The sequence below is a fragment of the Herpailurus yagouaroundi genome, unplaced genomic scaffold (genome assembly GCF_014898765.1).
Source record: "Herpailurus yagouaroundi ecotype Mexico unplaced genomic scaffold, PumYag 162, whole genome shotgun sequence".
Lineage (NCBI taxonomy): Eukaryota > Metazoa > Chordata > Mammalia > Carnivora > Felidae > Herpailurus > Herpailurus yagouaroundi.
This window is the reverse complement of record NW_024412403.1, coordinates 6,555,937-6,576,256: the sequence shown is the minus strand read 5'-3', so window position 1 is coordinate 6,576,256 and position 20,320 is coordinate 6,555,937. Positions and strand designations below refer to the sequence as shown.

The window sequence follows — 20,320 nt, the reverse complement described above, 5'->3', positions numbered from 1 at the left end:
TTCCTGATTAAAACAGACTAAAGAGGAGTGCTTGGGTAGCTCAATCAATTAAGCGACCTACTCTTAATTTCAGCTCAGGTCATGATCCCACAGTTTGTGAGTTCAAGCCCCACTGTCAGGCTCTAGGTTCACAGCACAGAGCCTGCTTGGGATTCTCTTCCTCCCTCTCTCTCTCTGCCCCTCCCCCACTCATGTTGTCAGTCAATCAATCAATCAATATTCAAAAAAAACAAAACAAAAAAACAGAGACACCTGGGTGGCTCAGTTGGTTAAGTGCCTAGCTCTGGATTTAGGCTCAGGTCATGATCTCACAGTTCTTGAGTTTGAGCACAGAGCCTGCTTGAGATTCTCTCTCTCCCCCTTTCTCTCTGTCCCTCCCCCACTTGTGCACATGCAAGCACTCTCTTCTCAAAATAAACTTAAAGTGTAATAATGATGATGATGATGATGATGATGATGATGAAACAGACTAAAAAGGAGTGCCTGGCTGGCTCAGTCAGTAGAACATGTGACTTGATCTCAGGGTCATGAGTTTGAGCCCTATGCCGGGCACAGAGATTACTTAAAAACTAAATAAAAATAAAAAATAAGATTGGCTGATGATTAAATGAGCTAATGTTTAAAAAAAAAAAAACCAAAAAAAAAAACCACCAAAAACACAGACTAAAGAGACCATGAACTATATGCAACACAAGATCCTCACTTGGGTGTAGATTAGAAAAAAAAATTGTCCTAAGGACATTATTAGGTCAACTGTAGAAATACAATAAGATGTGGTTAGAACCTTATTTTTAGCAAATCCACACCAAATATTTAGGGGTAAAGGAGCAAGGTGTCAGATATATTCTTTTGAATGACTGAGAAGAAAAACACACAACAAAAAGATAAAGCAACAATACAGCATATGTGACGTACTATGAAAAATTGGTGAGTCCAGGTAAAGTATAAAGGAGTTCTTTGAATTATTCTTCAACTTCTCTGTAGTTCTGAAATTATTTCAAAATTAAAAGTTCAAAAAAAAAAAAAAAAAGAGGCAGGGAGGACTCACATAGTACCTCGTAACGTATGCCCCCAAATCACGGACTGTAAAGCAGCTGAACGGGCCGAACTCACTTCCCTAAGGCTAAGGAGCACGTCTGCCCGGTTCAGTGCAGTTCTGCTGTCCTAAACACTGGGGCAGGGATGCGAGGAGGACTTTGGCAAATCCTCTCACCCAAAACGCAAAGATAAAACTGGCAAAATCATCCAAAACAATCATTTCGCAACTCTGGAAAGTAATCAAAGGCCTTTATTAAAAAAGGCCTTTATTAAAAAAGCCTTTATTCTAGAAAACCTTCTGAATCTAAGAAAAAACTTTACTGGAGTTTTGGTATTTTAACTCGGGGCTCCTCCCAGTCACACACACCCCAATTCTGTGGCACAGCCTTGAGGACCAGGATGAGGAGGCGGAAGGAGCTGGCCTGACTTGAGAGCTTCACCAAACAGCACTAAACTCACTGCTGGAAATCCAGCCAGGCCGACCACGTAGCAGCCCAAGCCTGTGAAACCGGTCAGAGCAACAGAGTTCAGCCACAAAATTTAAAGGAGAGCTACAGAATGAGACAGTCACAGGAGTCTTTGAAAAGCTCCAAAATCGTCCTGGGGATGTGCAAGGTTCCACAAATACTCAAGAAAGACTGGGGAGAGCCCTGGTATCCAGTCGTCCCTGGATTACCTTGAGACTCTCACGCCTGGAAAAATATAGGCAGAAAGTGAACTTGGCCTCACTTCACACAAAGGCCTCCTTCAGAAAAGGGTGGAGGGCTTACTTGATGGGTTTAAGCACAAATTCTGACCACTGTGCTGTGGCAAGTCAGGGAAGACACCCAGGAACACAGGCCCCCACCCCCAATTTTTTTATTTTTTTTTTTTTAATTTTTAAGGGGCACCTGGGTGGCTCAGTTGGTTGAGCATCCGACTCTTGATTTCAGTTCAGGTCATGATCCCAGGGTCTTGGGATCAAGCCCCGTGTCAGGCTCCACAATGAGTGTGGAACCTGCTTAAGATTCTTTGTCTCTCTCTCTCAGAAAAAATAAAATAAATTTTTAAAAAGCAGATTTCAGCAGCTTACCACTGCAGGAAAGACAAACCACAGAACTGGTCTAAGGTAACTCACTAAACAAAACCAGCAACAAGTATCATCACAGAGGGACAAGAATCAGAGTCTAGAGTTTCTACAATATGTTAACAAACAGCGACAAGAAAACCAGATTACTAAGTTTGTCCCACATCCAACAAAACAGTACAAGACATACCAAGAATCAAGGAAGTTTGCCCATACACAGGCAAAAATGCACTCAATGGAAACTGTCTCTGAAAGGACCCAGATGCTGAGCTAAATCCACCATTATAAACACATTTGAAGAACCAAATAAAATCATGTTTACAGAATTAAAGAAAAGCACGAGGACAGAAAATATCAGTAGAGACATAGAAATTACAAAAAACCAACCAGAGATTCTGGAGTTGGAAAGCACAGTAACGGACATAAACATTCACGAGATAGGCCCAACAGTAGACGTGAGCTGGTATGAGCTGGTGTAAGAATTAGTGAACTTGGTAGGTCAATAAATTATTATCCCATCTGAAGAACAGAAAGAGAAGGGGGAAAAATGAAGAGAGCCTCGGAGGCCTGTGGGAGACCATCCATCATATCAACATATGTATAATGGCAGCCCACAAACGAGAGGAAAGGGGCAGAAAAAAATTGAGTAATGGCTGGAAACCACCCAGATTTTATGAAAAACAGTCTTCTACAAAGCTGGAAAAATTCCTACACACATCAAAGTCAGCTGCAAAATGCAGACAGAGAACTGTGAGAGCAGCAAGAGAAAAACCATTCCACATGGACGAGGGAGGGAACCTCAGCGGCACTGAGAGCTGACTTATCAGAAACAACAAAGTTCGGCAGGCAGTGGGAGAGATACTGGGAGGAAAACAAAACACGGTCAACCAAGAATTCTATGTCCAGCAAAATTAGTTAGTCCAAAAGGAAAACTGTCAGAATTAACTACTAGCACATCTGCCTTACAAGAAACACAAAAGGATCTCAAGCTGACAAGAAAGGACACCAGAGGGTAACTCAAACCCACACAAAGAAATAAGAACCACTGGGAAAGGTAATTTACATAGGTAAATATAAATAACAGTGTCAGTGACGTTTTTATTCTTTCCTTAACCGATTTGAAAGAAAACTAGATAAAACGAAGATGTAATCTGACGACAAGAGCACAAAATGGAAGGGAGGGAGCTAAACGAAAACAAGCTTATGAGATTTAAATACTATTGATCTGAAGGAGATGGTTCTGAACAGAGATGCAGAGCACGGTCCCCAAAACATGCATGAAGACGCCCATCGCGGACACGGTGCTTGTTCAAGACAAGCCTGGACACAGACGACACGGGACGGACTGCACTGCAACACTGTGACATACCTGGAAACCTGACAGTAACGGAGGCTACACAAAGATGACACAATACAAATTAATATCAAATTCCTGACAGAGAATAAGCCCTGCATTTTATGTCTTCTTTATAACTAATCCTCAGAAACAATAGGGAACATCGTGCCTAATCGCTATTTCTCTTAACACAATCAAATGCTCGACACCCAAAGTTATCACTTTACTCTCTGCATTATAAAAAAAAAAAAAAAAGTTCTTATGTAAATACATAAATGATACTTTAATCCTTAGTAAAATTTTAAAAATCTGTAATTTTCCTTAAATGCTTAAAAATTTACCTAATTACAAATTACACAATAGCTCTATATGCACACAGTATTTTCAAGCCATTAAAAAAAAACAACTTTCGGAATATACTATACTCCTAATCATTGTAGAATAATAAAATTAAAGAAGTATCACAACCTGAAACTTTTTAAATTGCATACAAAGCCTGAAATAAGCAATCACCTGATACTTCTGTTGGCCTGACTGACACGGTTACAATTTTGCCGTCTCTTGAACCTCTGGCTTCTTCGAAGTTTTTCATTGAATTTTTGACCAATTTTAAAATCAGAGGAGATTTTCTTCATTTTTTCTTCAAATAAGGCAGACAATCTCAAGGTCATACTGTAAATCTGCAAGAATATGAAAGCAAAACTAGAACTACAAAATATCTTGAAAAATACTTTCACAAAAAAGAGTAGAACTGCAACCTATTACATCACTGTTATAGACAATAGCTGTTACTCATTTCATCCATCCCACCCTTCCTTCAATGACATCTGCCAGAAACACGCAGTACCAAACATCTAACTCTCAGATGAAAAGAAAGTATTAAAGCAATTGTCCAGAATCCAGGACTTACTACAGTCTATAGGTCAATGGTTCTCAACCAGCTGTTCTCATTTTCACATTTGCATATACAAATCCTAAAGATGTCCCCTTCTCCTAGTTAGATGTGGAGCTGGCTAGTTTTAGGATTGCTGTCTAGGCAGCAAGAGCAGTGTGTCCTCGGGACAAGGAGACAAAGACTTCACCCCAGTCTCCAACTTGCAATCTGACCTCCTGTAAGGCCACTTAGATCTAAGCATGGATTCCAGACCAAAGCCTATCTTGCCACAGGAGAAGAAAACAGGCCCCAGAACTGTAACAGATAGGAAAGATGGTGTTTTAACAGCTTTGATAATTAAATAATACCAAATCTGTCAAAGAACCGCAACATGATATTCAGTGCTCCTATAAATAACTTTGGTACAGCTATGTATTTACAGGAAGTGCTCTTTACTCCTTCACAATCATTCCTGAAAAGGAAGTATCAAAGTCTAACGTTCGATCACTCTGATGCACCAGGCAGCGGGGTGGAGAGACTTTAACATTAGAGAATCTTCAGAAAAAAGTGTGTGAGGAGCCCCTGGGTGGCTGAGTCAGTTAAGCATCCAACTTGATTTTGGCTCAGTTTATGAGCTCCCCATTCATGAACTTGATCCCTGCATCCAGCTCTGCACTGACACTGCAGGGCCTGCTTGGGAGTCTCTCTCTCAAAATAAATAAACATTTAAAAAAATGTATTTTTTTAGGTATGTGAGCTATAGCAATTTCTTATACGCTTTATAAATATGTATGCACACACACATATATATACACAATACATGTGAAATTCAAAATGCCACTTCATCTGAAACGATCACTGACATTTCCAGTATTTTGTGTATACCTTACTCTTTCCCTTCAAATGTGAATTCTAACATTAGTCACCAATTTTAACAAGTGGCTTTATTTCCTTAATCATATTAAGTTTGAAATCTGATTCTCTTAAGAATCACTTTCATATTATTTTATGTCTTCTCATTGGGTTTTATATAAAATTCAGTTAATACACTTGAGTTGAACATAAACATTGAACAAAAATGGGTGCTAAAATTATTAGCTATTCAAAATGAAAAAAGGCATGTATGAAAAAACCCCACAGTTAACATCATACACAATGGTGAAATATGGAAAATCTTCCCCCTGCAATCAGGAAAGAGACAAGGTTGCCTGCTTCCACCACTGCTATTCAATACTGTACTTTAAATCCCAGCCAGAACAATTAGACAAAAAAAAAAAAAAAAAAAAAGACCAAAAGACAGAAAGACAGAAAGACAGAAAGAAAGAACATGAAGAAAGACAAAGCAAGAAAGATCATTCAGATTGTGAAGTTAGAAGTGAAACTACCGCCATTAGCAGATGGCGTGATCCATATTCATGGCAGCATTATTCATAAGAGCCAAAAAACAATTCAACTGTCCATCAAGACATGAATGGATAAACAAAATATTATATACCCATACAATGCAATATCATTCAGGCATAAAAAGGAATAAAGTTCTCATGCATGTTATAACACGGATGCACCTCTCAGAAATTCTGCTAAGTGAAAGGAGCCAGACACGAAAGGAGCCAGACACAAAAGGGCGAATGTTGTATGATCCCATGTATGAAGTATCTAGAACAGACAAATGCATCCAGACAAAGTAGATGAGACATTTACCAAGGGCTAAGCGGGGAGTGAATGTAGAGTTACTCCTTCATGTTAGAGTTTCTGTTTGGGGTGATGAAAGAGTTTTAGGAAAATCAGTGATCGTTGAACATTGTAAATATAATTAATGTCAATGAATCATACCCTTAAAAATGGTTAAAATAATAAAGCTTATGTTACATATATTTAACCGCAATTTTGAAACTCTGATAATATATAAAATTCCAATAAGTTGTACAGTTGATGATATATCTATCCTCAAATAGTATTTTACATAAAAGGCGAGGGAAAGCATGAATGAAATTTCTCTCTGGGAAGAAAGTCTCAATAACAGTGAATACGGACAATAGCAGCAACTTGGAAAAATGTTGGACCGGATGCTAAACTGATTTAAAGTGATGTGAAATCTGCACATTGAATCCAAGGAAGCAGTTCTCAGATTGAGAAATAATTAACACAGGAGAGTCTGGGGATAATAAAGAGAAAGTGAAATTAAGGCAAAATGGTTACTTAGCAGCGATAGTTGCTGATCATAGACAAAGTGCTATAATATTAAGCAAGTGCTTTCTTTAGAGTCTTCTCAAATCATCCCTCTTTGTTAAACTACCAGCACACTGGCTACAAGGGTTTGTGATTATTCGTGAGAATTCACTGAGAGACTTATGTACACTTTTGTCTGTTCACTGTGCTTCAACAAGTTATGAGAAGTTATCCAACATGTAACATTTTAACACAACTTTAGGGGTGTACTCTCCACCTGTGTTCTCCAATAATCATATGGCTCATGTGTCTCCTCTTTGGGTTGGAAATATTACTATGCTCTCAGGAGTCTTACCCCCACTTCCGATTTTCCTTTTCTTACTTTTAATTATCTTCCAGAATCTATCATTAAATTTCAAGTCCACTCTTCAAGATTCCTACATGTATAAAAACAGATTTTTCCCATCCTATGTATCAAGTTCAAATTTGTTCATTTCTCATTGGTGGCCTCATTGCCTCCAATTCCCATTTGTTTCCACGACATTAGGAAAGGTAAGCATTAACTGTGGTGAGGGGAGAGAGACAGAGCTCTAGCCTTACCAGTGTTCTCGCCCTCCTCACTCATCCTTAATGTTCCAACACGTACCAGCAAGTGGAAAATGATCATCAACACAGACCACGCACTCTTTTCATTGAGAACCACTTTTAAAATTACCTTTGATCTTTTGTTTGGTGTATATGCTTTTGCATTGCTAAATATCAACCGGATGTCTTTGCAAAATTCCAAAGGGCTGTCATAATTTCCTGCTTCTAAAGTTTCCCTTACTGTTCCAAAATCCATTGGAGTATCTATAATATCTCGGTAGTCCTAGGTTTTAAAAACAAGAATTAGTTCAAAGATTTGATTCCTACTTTTAGAAATGTTACGAGCATCAGATCTCCAAAACATTCAAAATGAGAGAAAAGAAAAAGGTCAGAAGGACCTTAAGAATCATCAATAATTTTTAAAAAAGAGGCTCAGACATACAGAAAAAATAAGAAATATACCAAAATGATATATCTGGTAGGATATTAAATGGTTTTCATTTCCTTCTTTATACTCTCAATGTAATTTCTAAGCTTTTACAGTAAATCTGTGCTTTGTAATCTTTTTTTTAAAGGTCATTTTCCATTCTCATATTTGGGGAATGAATACAGAGCTTTTATCCAATTTATAGTTTTCCTGGGGCTGAGCCAACTAAGAAAACAGATAAACATGTAGGATCCTCCCATTAAGATGTAGCAGTGATTAAGTCTTAGCCAAAGTTACGAGGGGTCTAGAAAATTCAAGAAAAACTGTGTAATACAACTCTTCCACAGCTGCCTTAGTGGTGAGAGACAAAGTTAACATGAAGCTCAGACATCTTACTCGTTAAAGTTTAATTTAAACACCTCCACCCCAATCTCTATACAAAACGAGAAGGCCCAAACATTCAAACAATGGCAAAACTTACTGGATATTCAACCAAATCAACAGGTTGTCTAAATGGTTCAGAATCTTCACACTGAAAAATTAAGTTCACTAGTTCCTTACACTGTTTCTTCCAGTTATTTTCAACATAGTTGGTGGCTTTGATGCTCGTTTTTTTCCAATCACGGACCTAAAAATACATTCACAATATTATAAGCTTTTTCAGTCTTGGAAATGTCACACTGCGGTCTGGTATTGTGCGGTGGTAAAAATGCACATGAGCTGTGGCCTTGTGTACTATAACAATGTGGCTACTTTTATTTTCTATCTACTTAGAAGAAATCCACTTTTCTGTAAAGGTCAGTAACGTCACATCCATTACTCTGAAAACATTTTTCATTCTACCACTTATCTCCCAAGTTTAGAACACGTTTTCACAGAAAGTGAAGACTCACATTAGACAAAGTGGTAGGCTAAAGAATGGCCCCAAAGATACCTGCATCCTAATTTAAGAACTTATGGCTGTCACTATCCATGGCAGATCTGACCACCGGTTTGAATCCTGAGATGGGAAGACTGTCCTGGATTATCAAGATGGGCCCAATGTGATCACAAAGGTGATTTAAAAAAAATTTTTTTAAGTTTATTTGAGAGACAGAGACAGGACAAGAAGGGAAGGGGCAGAGAGAGAGGGAGAGAGAGAAGCCCAAGCAGGCTCCGCACTGTCAGCACAGAGCCCAATGTGGGGCTCGAACCCACGAAGCCACAAGAACATGACCTAAGCCGAAACCAAGAGTCAGACGCTTAAACTGACTGAACCACCCAGGCGCCCCACAAAGGTCCTTTTAAAAGTGAGAGACTTCGATGGGGCGCCTGGGTGGCGCAGTCGGTTAAGCGTCCCACTTCAGCCAGGTCACGGTCTTGCGGTCCGTGAGTTCGAGCCCCGCGTCAGGCTCTGGGCTGATGGCTCAGAGCCTGGAGCCTGTTTCCGATTCTGTGTCTCCCTCTCTCTCTGCCCCTCCCCTGTTCATGCTCTGTCTCTCTCTGTCCCAAAAATAAATAAAAAAAGTTGAAAAAAAAAAAAAAGTGAGAGACTTCGAGACTTCAAGCTGCTGGCTTGAAGATAAAAGATGAGGGGACAAGAGCCTCTAGAAGCTAAAAAATAACAAGGAGAAGGATTCTACCCTAGGGCTTCCAGAAAGGAACACAGCTATGCCACCACCCTGATTTTAGCTCCATTGAGACCCATGTCTGACTTCTAATCTACAGACCTAGAAGACCTTATTTTTTTATTTTTATTGTTTAAGCCACTAGATTTGTGATTTGCTATGGCGGCCACAGCAAGCAAATACTATACAGATACTAAACGCCTGGGATTTTGTTTAAAAATGAAATTATTTTCCCCCCAAAATAAGAAATTATACGAAAATGACAATCAGATGACAATTCTTCAAGTCTAACTTCTCAATGTTATTTGGGGCAAGCATATTAGGAAAATTAGTATGATAAAAAGCTTAAATTTAAGCAGTATTTGGACAAAATTTAAAATGTTAAGCATTTTAGGGGCGCCTGGCTGGCTCACTCAGTTGACAGTCTGACTTCGGCTCAGGTTGTGACCTTACAGTTCATGAGTTTGAACCTGACATTGGACTCTGCTGGCAGCACAGCTTCAGCTCCTCTGTCTCCCTTTCTCTCTGCCCCTCCCCCGCTCATGCTCTCTCTCAAAAATAAACATTAAAAAAAACTTAAAAATAAAATGTTAAGCATTTTTAAATTAATAACCTTTCCTTAGGGGTGCCTCAGTGACTCAGTCTGTTTAAATGTCCGATTCTTGGTTTTGGCTCAAGTCATGATCTCACGGTTTGTGGGTTCGAGCCCCATGTCATGCTCTGCGTTGACAGTGCGGAGCCTGCTTGGGAGTGTCTCTCTCTCTCTCTCTCTCTCTCTCTCTCTCTCTCTGCCCCTCGCCCACTTACACTGTCTCTGTCTCTCAAAATAAACATTTTAAAAAATTTAATAACCTTTCCTTTAATATATTACATTATAACCACAAGAGCTGCTGGTGACGCCACAATTCAAACTTAGTATCTAAAACTTACAACCAAACCCAGTATCTAAAAACTCATTATATCCATACGTCATTCTCCTTAACGCCATCTTCCCAACAGGTGTCATTTAAAAAAAAAAAAAGGGGTTATTCACCAAACCCTAGTGAACATTCCCCTACAAGGGCTCCTCCTCTACCAGCCTTCCCACTGCACACAAGCACAGTCCCTGACGAGGCTCCGCCTTACACTCTAGTTCTTGCAACAGGTTCCTCACTTCCTTTAGTACCGATTCTGTTATCCTTCAAAATCTCTGCATCTATTATGGTGGTGAAATTGAGTCTCTCCTTTAAATTTAAATGAAATCCTTGGTTTTCAAGATCACCATCATCCACTCCCAACGTCACAGCCAGACACAGCCCCCCTGCTCACCCCAACACTCAGTCCCTACACTGGGCAGGCCAGTGCTCTACCACTAGCCTAGTGGCATGCTACATGTGCCTACTTTGTGACATGGGTCCCAAATGCTCCTTATTTTGTGCACGTCCTCTTTCTCCTCCAGCTCATTCTGAAAACAAAGTTCAAGTCCCAACTCTTCCACTAAACCTTCCCTGACTACCCGCCTCTCAGTGATTTCCCATTTCTTTTAACAAATGCTCAATACCCATATCAAAGTAACTTTTCAGAGTAACACCTGAAATCTGAGGCTGCTTTCAAAATACAGAATAAGCAAACAACAAAGGTCAGTCGAACAGATTAACTTACTCTCCTTCTTCCAGAAGATGTTTTAGGAAGGTCACTATCATCCTACGAACAAAAATCAGAGCACCGTAAATGTTAATATTCTCATCTGAAACGTAATAACCTGAAAGCGTATCAAACACATTAGGTCTTACAAGGATTTTAACTCGTTCACAAAAATCTCAAAAGGCAGACCCTATCAGGTCTTTGTGGCACCCAGACTCCCATAAACCAACCATTCTTAATAACCCTCTACACTCCCTAGGAAAACTAATTCCTATAGATAGCTATAAAAAGGTGCTTTGTGCAGGACCTAAATAGGACATGCATCAGCCACTTCCAATGTGTGTTTCATCTCTATCCATAAAACCCAAGAAACCATTTCCTACTGTTCTGAATTTCATACTCCACACATTTTCTTATTCCCTAAATCAAATATTTGCATGGCCATTTTTATTCCGATAGAAATTACCAAGAGAATCAGTGAATCGCAAGAAGGGTCTGTGTAGAAATTGACACTATACAGAACTCCTGTAACTTCCTGCTCGATGCTGTATGAAGTGAAATTACCCAGCATCACTGATATTTGCCTTGAACTTTGATACCACCTTGAGTGAAGAACTTGTGGGTACTGTGAGCATGGTCAAGTTCGTTAATTTGTAATTACAATTAAATCCAACTCTTAGAAATTGCAAAAGTAGAGGACACATTCCTCAGCTATGTTATTCACGCAGACATATGCTGTTTATTTGGTATCAATTATTGGTTAAAACAAATTACTTCACTGAATATCTGGATAATTAAAAATATATTTTTATCAAACGGGAACCCTCTTGCACTGTTGGTGGGAATGCAAACTGGTACAGCCACTCTGGAAAACAGTGTGGAAGTTCCTCAAAAAATTAAAAATAGACCTACCCTATGACCCAGCAATAGCACTGCTAGGAATGTACCCAAGGGATACAGGAGTACCGATGCATAGGGGCACTTGGACCCCAAGGTTTATAGCAGCACTCTCAACAATAGCCAAATTATGGAAAGAGCCTAAATGTCCATCAACTGATGAATGGATAAAGAAATTGTGGTTTATGCACACAATGGAGTACTACGTGGCAATGAGAAAGAATGAAATATGGCCCTTTGTAGCAACATGGATGGAACTGGAGAGTGTTATGCTAAGTGAAATAAGCCATACAGAGAAAGACAGATACCATATGTTTTCACTCTTATGTGGATCCTGAGAAACTTAACAGAAACCCATGGGGGAGGGGAAGGAAAAAAAAAAAAAGAGGTTAGAGTGGGAGAGAGCCAAAGCATAAGAGACTCTTAAAAACTGAGAACAGGGGCGCCTGGGTGGCGCAGTCGGTTGAGCGTCCGACTTCAGCCAGGTCACGATCTCGCGGTCCGTGGGTTCGAGCCCCGCGTCAGGCTCTGGGCTGATGGCTCAGAGCCTGGAGCCTGTTTCCGATTCTGTGTCTCCCTCTCTCTCTGCCCCTCCCCCGTTCATGCTGTGTCTCTCTCTGTCCCAAAAATGGATAAACGTTGAAAAAAAAAATTTTAAATAAAAAAAAAAAAAACTGAGAACAAACTGAGGGTTGATGGGGGGTTGGGGGGGGGGAGGTGATGGGTATTGAGGAGGGCACCTTTTGGGATGAGCACTGGGTGTTGTATGGAAACCAATTTGACAATAAATTTCATATATTGAAAAAAACAAAAAATATATATTTTTTTATCAAAATAGTTTCATAGTTCATTGGAATATAGCAAGAATTGTTATTTTTCTACTTCGCTCAATATTTTTAAATCACCATTTGAAACGAACAGAAATCATTATAAAATTGACAAACTTCATTACCAAATCCTCGGCATTTTGCTCATCATTTTCGGAAGTGTTAGAAAGTTCTGAGATATGTGTACAGTCTTGATTCCTAAAAAGCAATTTTTCACATGTTTAAGAGTATGCAGTTGTCGTGTCTGATGTCAAAGATTCAAACTACAGGTTAAGATATAAACAGTTCCCCAAGTATGCATACCTAATTTCAAGCAAAGGAATATCCAGTTTTTGAATCTACCCTCTGCGGAAACAACTGACCATCTTAGAATATGGAAAGTAAGTTTTTGTTTCCCCAGCTAAGTATGTATAAAAATTAAGCTGGCAATCCAGAAATAATCCAATTATGGCCTCAACTGGATGAATGTGAAGATGAGTGTTCCTACACATCACTAGGCATATTCGTACAGTAAGTACCAGGAACATGGATTGACTTGAGACAAAATAGAGGGGAGAAGCAGAAATTAAAGCAAATTAGATCTTAACTTCCCTGTACACACAGAAGAAAGAATGCTGAAGTAGGACTATCTAGGCATGAAGAAGATGAAAATGGGTATGTGATTTTCCTGAAGTAGAAAAAAATGAAAGTCCTGGGGAAGAGGAAACAAGTCCAGGTCATCCAGGCAAGAAGTGGATTCAACCCAGCAAAGCAAGATAGGCCAGAACCAGTTACTTCCCAGTTTGTAGCCACATAGTAAAAATGATGGCACAGTTTATAAATTATCTTCTCTCTACATAATTCTTTCAAACAATTTTTATGGCTATGGTAAAAAGGCATTAAGATCACACAGCACAATTCATTAATTTCAAAGGAAACAGGCTGAGCAATTTGTCCAAAGTGACAGACAACGTTCATCAGAACAGATGATGTTCAAACTCAGATCCCACTTTCCGTCCTCCTTCTAAATGATCTCCCAATGCAAGCAAGCGTGTGCAGCCATTAGTGTTATACCAAGGGTAATTTCTTCATGTTTCATGAGTACACCACAGTCATGAAAAATGACTAAGGGAAACCCGGTGAGGGGTATATATAGGGCAACTTCTGTAGTATAAAATTATTTCAATTTTAAAAAGCAGAAAACATTGGATTGTCCTATTTTTCATGCCTTTACTAAAAGTAATAATCACAATAAATATGTACAGAAATGTTATGTAACATAGCATATTAATAAAAGGGTGTAATTCAGAGAGCAAAAATTAAGAACTAGATGGCTGCAAGAGGTACAGATATGCAAAGCCACTTTCCACATCTATAATAGGAGGTAACTTACTTGATAAATTTTAAAAGTTGGTCAGTTATCTTCTTAGCTGATCTTGCAATTACACTTTCAGGCTCATTAAATGTCCTGGCATTATGTTCTATGTATCTGACTTCCCAAACTAATGCAGATAGCCTCCTTCAAAACAAAAAAGTAGGCAATTTAGAGCTCAGAAAACAAAAACACAGAAACCAGGTTGTTAAAAAAAAAAAAAAAAAAAAATCCCAGCACGTTAAGCCAGCATGTATTAATATATTAAATCCTAAGTGCAAAGTTACAATGAATAACCTTCTAATGCTCTCAACCTGATCATAACCATAAGCAATTATACTGGAAGCTAAACCACAGAGAATACAATTAAAGACCAAAAATCTTAACAGTTCACTTCATCACATCCAGAGCAACCTGGAGCAACCCTCCCTTTCACAGTGTCTACAGGCACAACGGAAGCTACTGAGACTCAAAGAAGAAAAGGTGTTAAATATCATCAATCCTAAGAGAGTAACCTGGCAAAGTGGTTTCTGAACAAATGCACATTCCCATGTCTGGCTACAGAGATAAAGTACACCATCAATGTAAGAAGTCAGTTTTTTGAAATGGTAATTTCTCAAAGTAGATGAATTGTAACAAATAAAATACTATCAATTACTTAAAACTGAGAATCAGGGCACCTGGGTAGCTCAGTCGGTAAAGCGTCCGACTTCCGCTCAGGGCATGATCTCACAGTTCATGAGTTCGAGCCCATCGGGCTCTGTGCTGACAGCTCGGAGCCTGGAGCCTGCGTCTCCCTGGATTCTATGTCTCCTTCTCTCTCAGCCCCTTCCCCACAAGCTCTCTGTCTCTCTCTCTGTCTCTCTCTCTCGCTCAGAAATAAATAAGCAATAAATAAATAAGTAAATAATTTTTTTTTAAAAATTTAAAAATCACTGAGAATAGGAAATTTTATAGTTATCAGTGCTCTAGAAGCCAAAAATAAAAAGCTGATGACTCTGGGGAATCAATCTTTCAAAGGCCAATTTTTAAAATTCAACTTTATTTTTAAAATCAAGCTGCTAGGGGCGCCTGGGTGGCACAGTCAGTTAAGCGTCCGACTTCAGCCAGGTCACGATCTCGCGGTCCGTGAGTTCGAGCCCCGCGTCGGGCTCTGGGCTGATGGCTCAGAGCCTGGAGCCTGTTTCCGATTCTGTGTCTCCCTCTCTCTCTGCCCCTCCTCCGTTCATGCTCTGTTTCTCTCTGTCCCCCAAAAATAAATAAACGTTGAAAAAAAATAAATAAATAAAATAAAATAAAATCAAGCTGCTAAATAGGAATAACATGCAAATAAATATGATGTCTAACTACTTAACATAATTTGTAACAAGCACGTGGAATTTTTTTTAATCCGACACCTCTCCAACATCAAACAGTGTCTTACCACAGAAGACCACAAGATCACTATAATGAAAGATAGTGAAACAGAAAATAGCATGCATCAGCCCCCACTCCACCACTGTCACGATCAACCACCACTTCCATTTACTCCACTCAGGATGACCAAACACCTTTTCAAACTATTGTGAAAGGAGGTTTCTACTAACCTGTAGAATCGATTAACGAGCCTCATTCGAATCGTGTAGAGGTCGGTTGGATAAGCTACTACGGTGCAATACTTCGGGTACGTACACAGATCAACTGGCCCCGCGAAAGCCGCTGCTATGTCTGTGAAGGCAGACACAAAACATTTTCATCGATAAATTCATTACCCCACAGGAGATTATTTCTCTGAAAATTCCTCAAAAATAGAGCCACGTTTAACAATGCAGGCCCAAACAAAAAGCAAGTAGAAACTGTAGTGAAGAATGCCACCAAAGTTTGCTGCGCTTTTAAAATACTTTTGTGGAGGGGCGCCTGGGTGGCTCGGTCGATTGAGTGGCTGACTTCGGCTCAGGTCATGATCTCATGGTCCCTGGGTTCGAGACCCACGTCAGGCTCTGTGCTGACCACTCAGAGCCTGGAGACTGGAGCCTGCTTCGGATTCTATGTCTCCCTCTCTCTCTGCTCCTCCCCCACTCCTACTCTCTGTCTCTCAAAATTAAATAAACATTAAAAAGAAAAAATACCTTTGAGGAAAGAAAAACTTGAACATGAAACATTCCACACTAAAAACTTACCAAGATTCAAAAGTTGGTCTATACCACTAATAATTCTTTCACATTCTTCATCTCTCGATTTCTGGCCCCATTCACCATCTTGAGGTTTGTAGAGTAATTTCTCTAGCTCATCGGAAGTGACAGAAATACTAGCTCCTAACTCTTCAGGTGGGTCAACTATAAATTCCATTCCAAAGAACAAGAAAGAAAAAGAATTAACCAAATATATATTATACTTAAGTTGTCAAAACTCCTAAATCAGACACTACAAAGGAGAAAGCAGTGGTTTTATAGTGGAGAAAACTGGGACACCACCTAAGTCACATGATGAAAGTTAACACCCCCAGTAATAGGACAAATGGACATCATGTGCCTCATGATATGATGCACTGAGGACCATATACCACGTCTCTAACACTAGCACCAGAAATGCAAACCCTGGATAATGAGTAAATATGAAACAAGCCCAAACGGAGAGAAATGCTACAAAACGACTAGCCAGGATTATGTAAGAAATGATAATGGGCTATTAAAATGCAGTCAGCATCAAACTTGAAGCCTAGGATAAGAATTAATCAGCCAGATTCATATTAATTCTGTGGGGGGTTAGTAAAGCTCACAGTTACTGAAAACAGGTAAAATATTTTCATTATTTAAAAATGATATACCATGGGGCTCCTGGGTAACTCAGTCGGTTAAATATCCGACTCTTGATTTCGAATCAGATCATGATCTCATGGTTCATGAGTCTGAGTTCTGCATCAGGTTCTGCGCTCACAGCGTGGAGCCTGCTTGGGATTCTCTCCCTCTCTCTGGCCCTCCCTCTCCCTCTGTCTCTCAAAAATAAATGTTTAAAAAAAATTTTTTTAAATAGTTTCTGCTAAAACTTAAAAAAAAAATCATATACCATTATCAGGAATTGGTTCCATGTCCCATGGGCTAAGTTTTTCAATTTCAGTATTGTCCCACCTATTAAAAAACCAAAAGTCCAGTTAGCCTCTCATAAAAACAACTTGTGGCTAATAACTAGGTATCCACAAAAGAGTAAACAAAAATAAAATGTGAAAACCTTATGGTAGCAATGAAAGTTTAAATATTAACCGTAAGATTTTTTTTTAGGAGAATACATTATGAGAAAAAGAAAGCATTAAAAATGTTCAAAGACAAAGTCAGAAGTCCTGTGTGGCTTGTACCCAGGGTAGGTGGAAAAAACTCAACAACCCTGTGAAGCCTTGAATGCCACACTTTAGGATGTGACTTTATTCCACAGCCGATGGAAAAGCAGCAACGATTTCCTTGAACAGGGGAAATGACGTAATATGTGCTCCTCACCTAGGAACTATTAGGAGGCTACAGAAATGGGACCAGGGAGGCAAGCAGAACCTGTCCCGAGGGGGTTCTGGTGAACGGGAAGCAGCCAGGGCGTGCGAGAGACACTGCATGGGGATGACGGACAGGACTCAATGACAGACTAAATCATGGTCTTTCACCTGAAACATATTATTCATAAAACTACCCACCACAATGAACGAATGTCTGTAGAGAATTCATTTCAACTGCATACAGACCTAACGATGTAGCACTGGAAATGACTATCAGGGTACTGCGGCTGATATGGCTCTTGACTTAGCACTGTTCCAAACCACCAAGCATCATCAATGATAGAACGGAACCTATCACCTATAAAAGATGACCAAGTCTGAGACACATTTTTAATTTATAAAATACCATGATACAGATAAAAAAAGAAATTACTTTTTTTATCTTAAAATCAGCCATCCTTCCCCACTTTCCAGCAATCTTCAGCAATAAAATAAATGTAAAAAGATACAATGTCACACTGAGTAATTTACTGACGGTGTATAACCATACAGTGCAATAGACTAACATGCTTCTGACTGGATTCTGTTGTTTACTGGATCCAAACATTTCCCCAAAATCGGTTCGACCACATTTTACAACATGGAACAAAGAACAAAGCTTAACAAAACTCAATAATCTTCTACAACGATGTATATGATCAAAATATGCTTGCTTAATAAGTATATTAAATACCTCTGAAACATGTACTTCCTGAATAAAACATATTATAAAAGTATGACTAGAATCCATGATTATTCTAAAGCTCTCCCTATATAAATATTTCCACATAAAACAGAATTCTAATTCTTAAGACTTCACATTAAAAATCAGTTCTAGGGGCGCCTGGGTGGCGCAGTCGGTTGAGCGCCCGACTTCAGCCAGGTCACGATCTCGCGGTCCGGGAGTTCGAGCCCCGCGTCAGGCTCTGGGCTGATGGCTCAGAGCCTGGAGCCTGTTTCTGATTCTGTGTCTCCCTCTCTCTCTGCCCCTCCCCTGTTCATGCTCTGTCTCTCTCTGTCCCAAAAATAAATAAACGTTGAAAAAAAAAAAAAAAAAAGAATTAAACACCCACATATTCCTGTATCTCAGGAGGATATATAGAAGCAGGAAGTAGATCTTAGGAGGGCTCCATCCACAAACCAAACTAACTGTACAGAATGCTCCAACTGACTCCAGTAATCGTCTGTGTACCCTACAACGGCATCCCTTCTAGAGGAACACACTGTAGGTGAGCTCGGTTTCACGTTACAAAAGGAACACAGACTGCTGTCATAACCCCACCTCTTCCCTTCCATCCATTCCACCTTTCTCAAAACAAAACCAGTAACAAAACAAGTTGCTTAGCCACCACTAACAATTCCTTGGTAGATTAGCAATTCTGCTTTCAAGGAAGGTTTGACAGAAATGGTATCCATCAAAATTAAAGCTGTATTTCATTCCCCAGAAAGAGAATATTTACGTAATAAAATACCCACAAAGAGTACTAACAAAGTATGCTTCCACGGAATTCTCTAAAACTGAAAACAACAGCAGTATCACTACTGGAGCTGCATGTTTTGAGGTTCTTAAAATATTTTTAAATTCACATAAACATGACTTTTATGTACATTTTATATTTTTCAAAGTCACTAGAAACCCAGGACGCCTGGGTGCTCAGTCGGACTCTTGATTTCAGCTCAGGTCATGATCCCAGGGCTGCGGGATCGAGCCCCACGTCTGGCTCCGTGCTGAGCGTGGAACCTGCTTACGATTCTTCCTCTATCTCAGCTCCTCCCCCACTTGCTCTCTCTCTCTCTCAAAACAAATAAACTTAAAAAAAAAAAAAAAAAGAAGCCAGTTTTTGATACCAAGAACCAACTTTATAATACTTTCCTTCCCTATTTATCTAAAACTAGAAGAGGAACACCTGGGTGGGACACTTGATCTCGGCTCAGGTCATGATCCCGCAGTTTGTGAGGTGGAGCCCCGCGTTGGGCTCTGCATGAACAGCATGAAGCCTGCTTGGGATCCTCCCTCTCCCTCTCTCTCTCTGCCCCTCCCCTCGCTCTCTCTCTCTTTCAAACATAAACTTAAAAAATTTTTTTTACCGTTTATTTATTTTTGAGACAGAGAGAGAGCATGAACGAGGGAGGGTCAGAGGGAGGGAGACACAGAATCTGAAACAGGCTCCGGGCTCTGAGCTGTCAGGACAGAGCCCGACACGGGGCTCAAACTCACGGACCCCAAGATCATGACCTGAGCCGAAGTCAGACACTTAACCAACTGAGCCACCCAGGTGCCCCTCAAACATAAACTTTAAAAAAAAAATTCAAAAACAAAACAACTAGAAGATACTTTTGGTTTAGATAAAAGTATTTTTCACTGTAACATAACACTTTAAATTAAAAGGAGCCTTAAGAAATCACTTTTCTGAAGGTAAAACCTGGCTTTTCCTTAAGAATTAAAAAACAAACAAACTGATTTTGCCTATTCAAGAGTAGAATAAACATGCTTAGTAAAGTTCTTCACGCAATAAAATCAGGATTAAGCAACTTCCTTTACTAACACTGCTCAAACTTCGAGAGAATCGGTCAGATTTCATGGGGGGGGGCAAAATTGAATTAATTAAAAGATCTGGTACATTAATTTCCCAATCACAAAAATAAAACAAAGGCACTAAATTTCAAAAGGCAAGTGGGAATCCACCTCTAGAGCTCAGCTACAGAGAACGGGAGTTTAAAACAATTTCTGGATGCACATGTGGGCGGAACAAAATGAGACCTTCCAACTTAGACGTCACGGATGTTGGATAAACAGAACAGATGCGAAACTTTGAAGTTCCTCAGGATTTGGCTATCGACCTTAACTCCGGCACATTCCAGACGACTGGAGTTTGGTCTTGGTTGTTTCTGTGTATGGCTAGATGTTTTTCTTCAAGAAAAACTTCCTTTAGTCCCCAAACAGTCCTGACTATTTGTGTGGGTATTACCGTTAAAAATAGTCCACTAAGAACAGCCACGTTCTCCAACAACCCTTCATTT

At 39.6% G+C, this 20,320-nt stretch overlaps 1 protein-coding gene across 1 annotated transcript in view; it reads right to left on the bottom strand.

Annotated features, from left to right (window-relative positions):
• BRWD1 (bromodomain and WD repeat domain containing 1) overlaps positions 1-20,320 on the bottom strand; it is a 127,771-nt gene that overhangs the window by 12,334 nt on the left and 95,117 nt on the right. Inside the window, exons 28-37 of the mRNA XM_040483906.1 lie at positions 17,507-17,618; positions 16,846-16,907; positions 15,960-16,115; positions 15,387-15,507; positions 13,822-13,947; positions 12,575-12,647; positions 10,744-10,785; positions 7,977-8,123; positions 7,199-7,351; positions 3,954-4,120 (exon numbers count right to left, since the gene is read on the bottom strand). Of these exons, the coding sequence (XP_040339840.1) occupies positions 3,954-4,120; positions 7,199-7,351; positions 7,977-8,123; positions 10,744-10,785; positions 12,575-12,647; positions 13,822-13,947; positions 15,387-15,507; positions 15,960-16,115; positions 16,846-16,907; positions 17,507-17,618 (1,159 nt within the window). The remainder of the gene's footprint in view (positions 1-3,953; positions 4,121-7,198; positions 7,352-7,976; positions 8,124-10,743; positions 10,786-12,574; positions 12,648-13,821; positions 13,948-15,386; positions 15,508-15,959; positions 16,116-16,845; positions 16,908-17,506; positions 17,619-20,320) is intronic.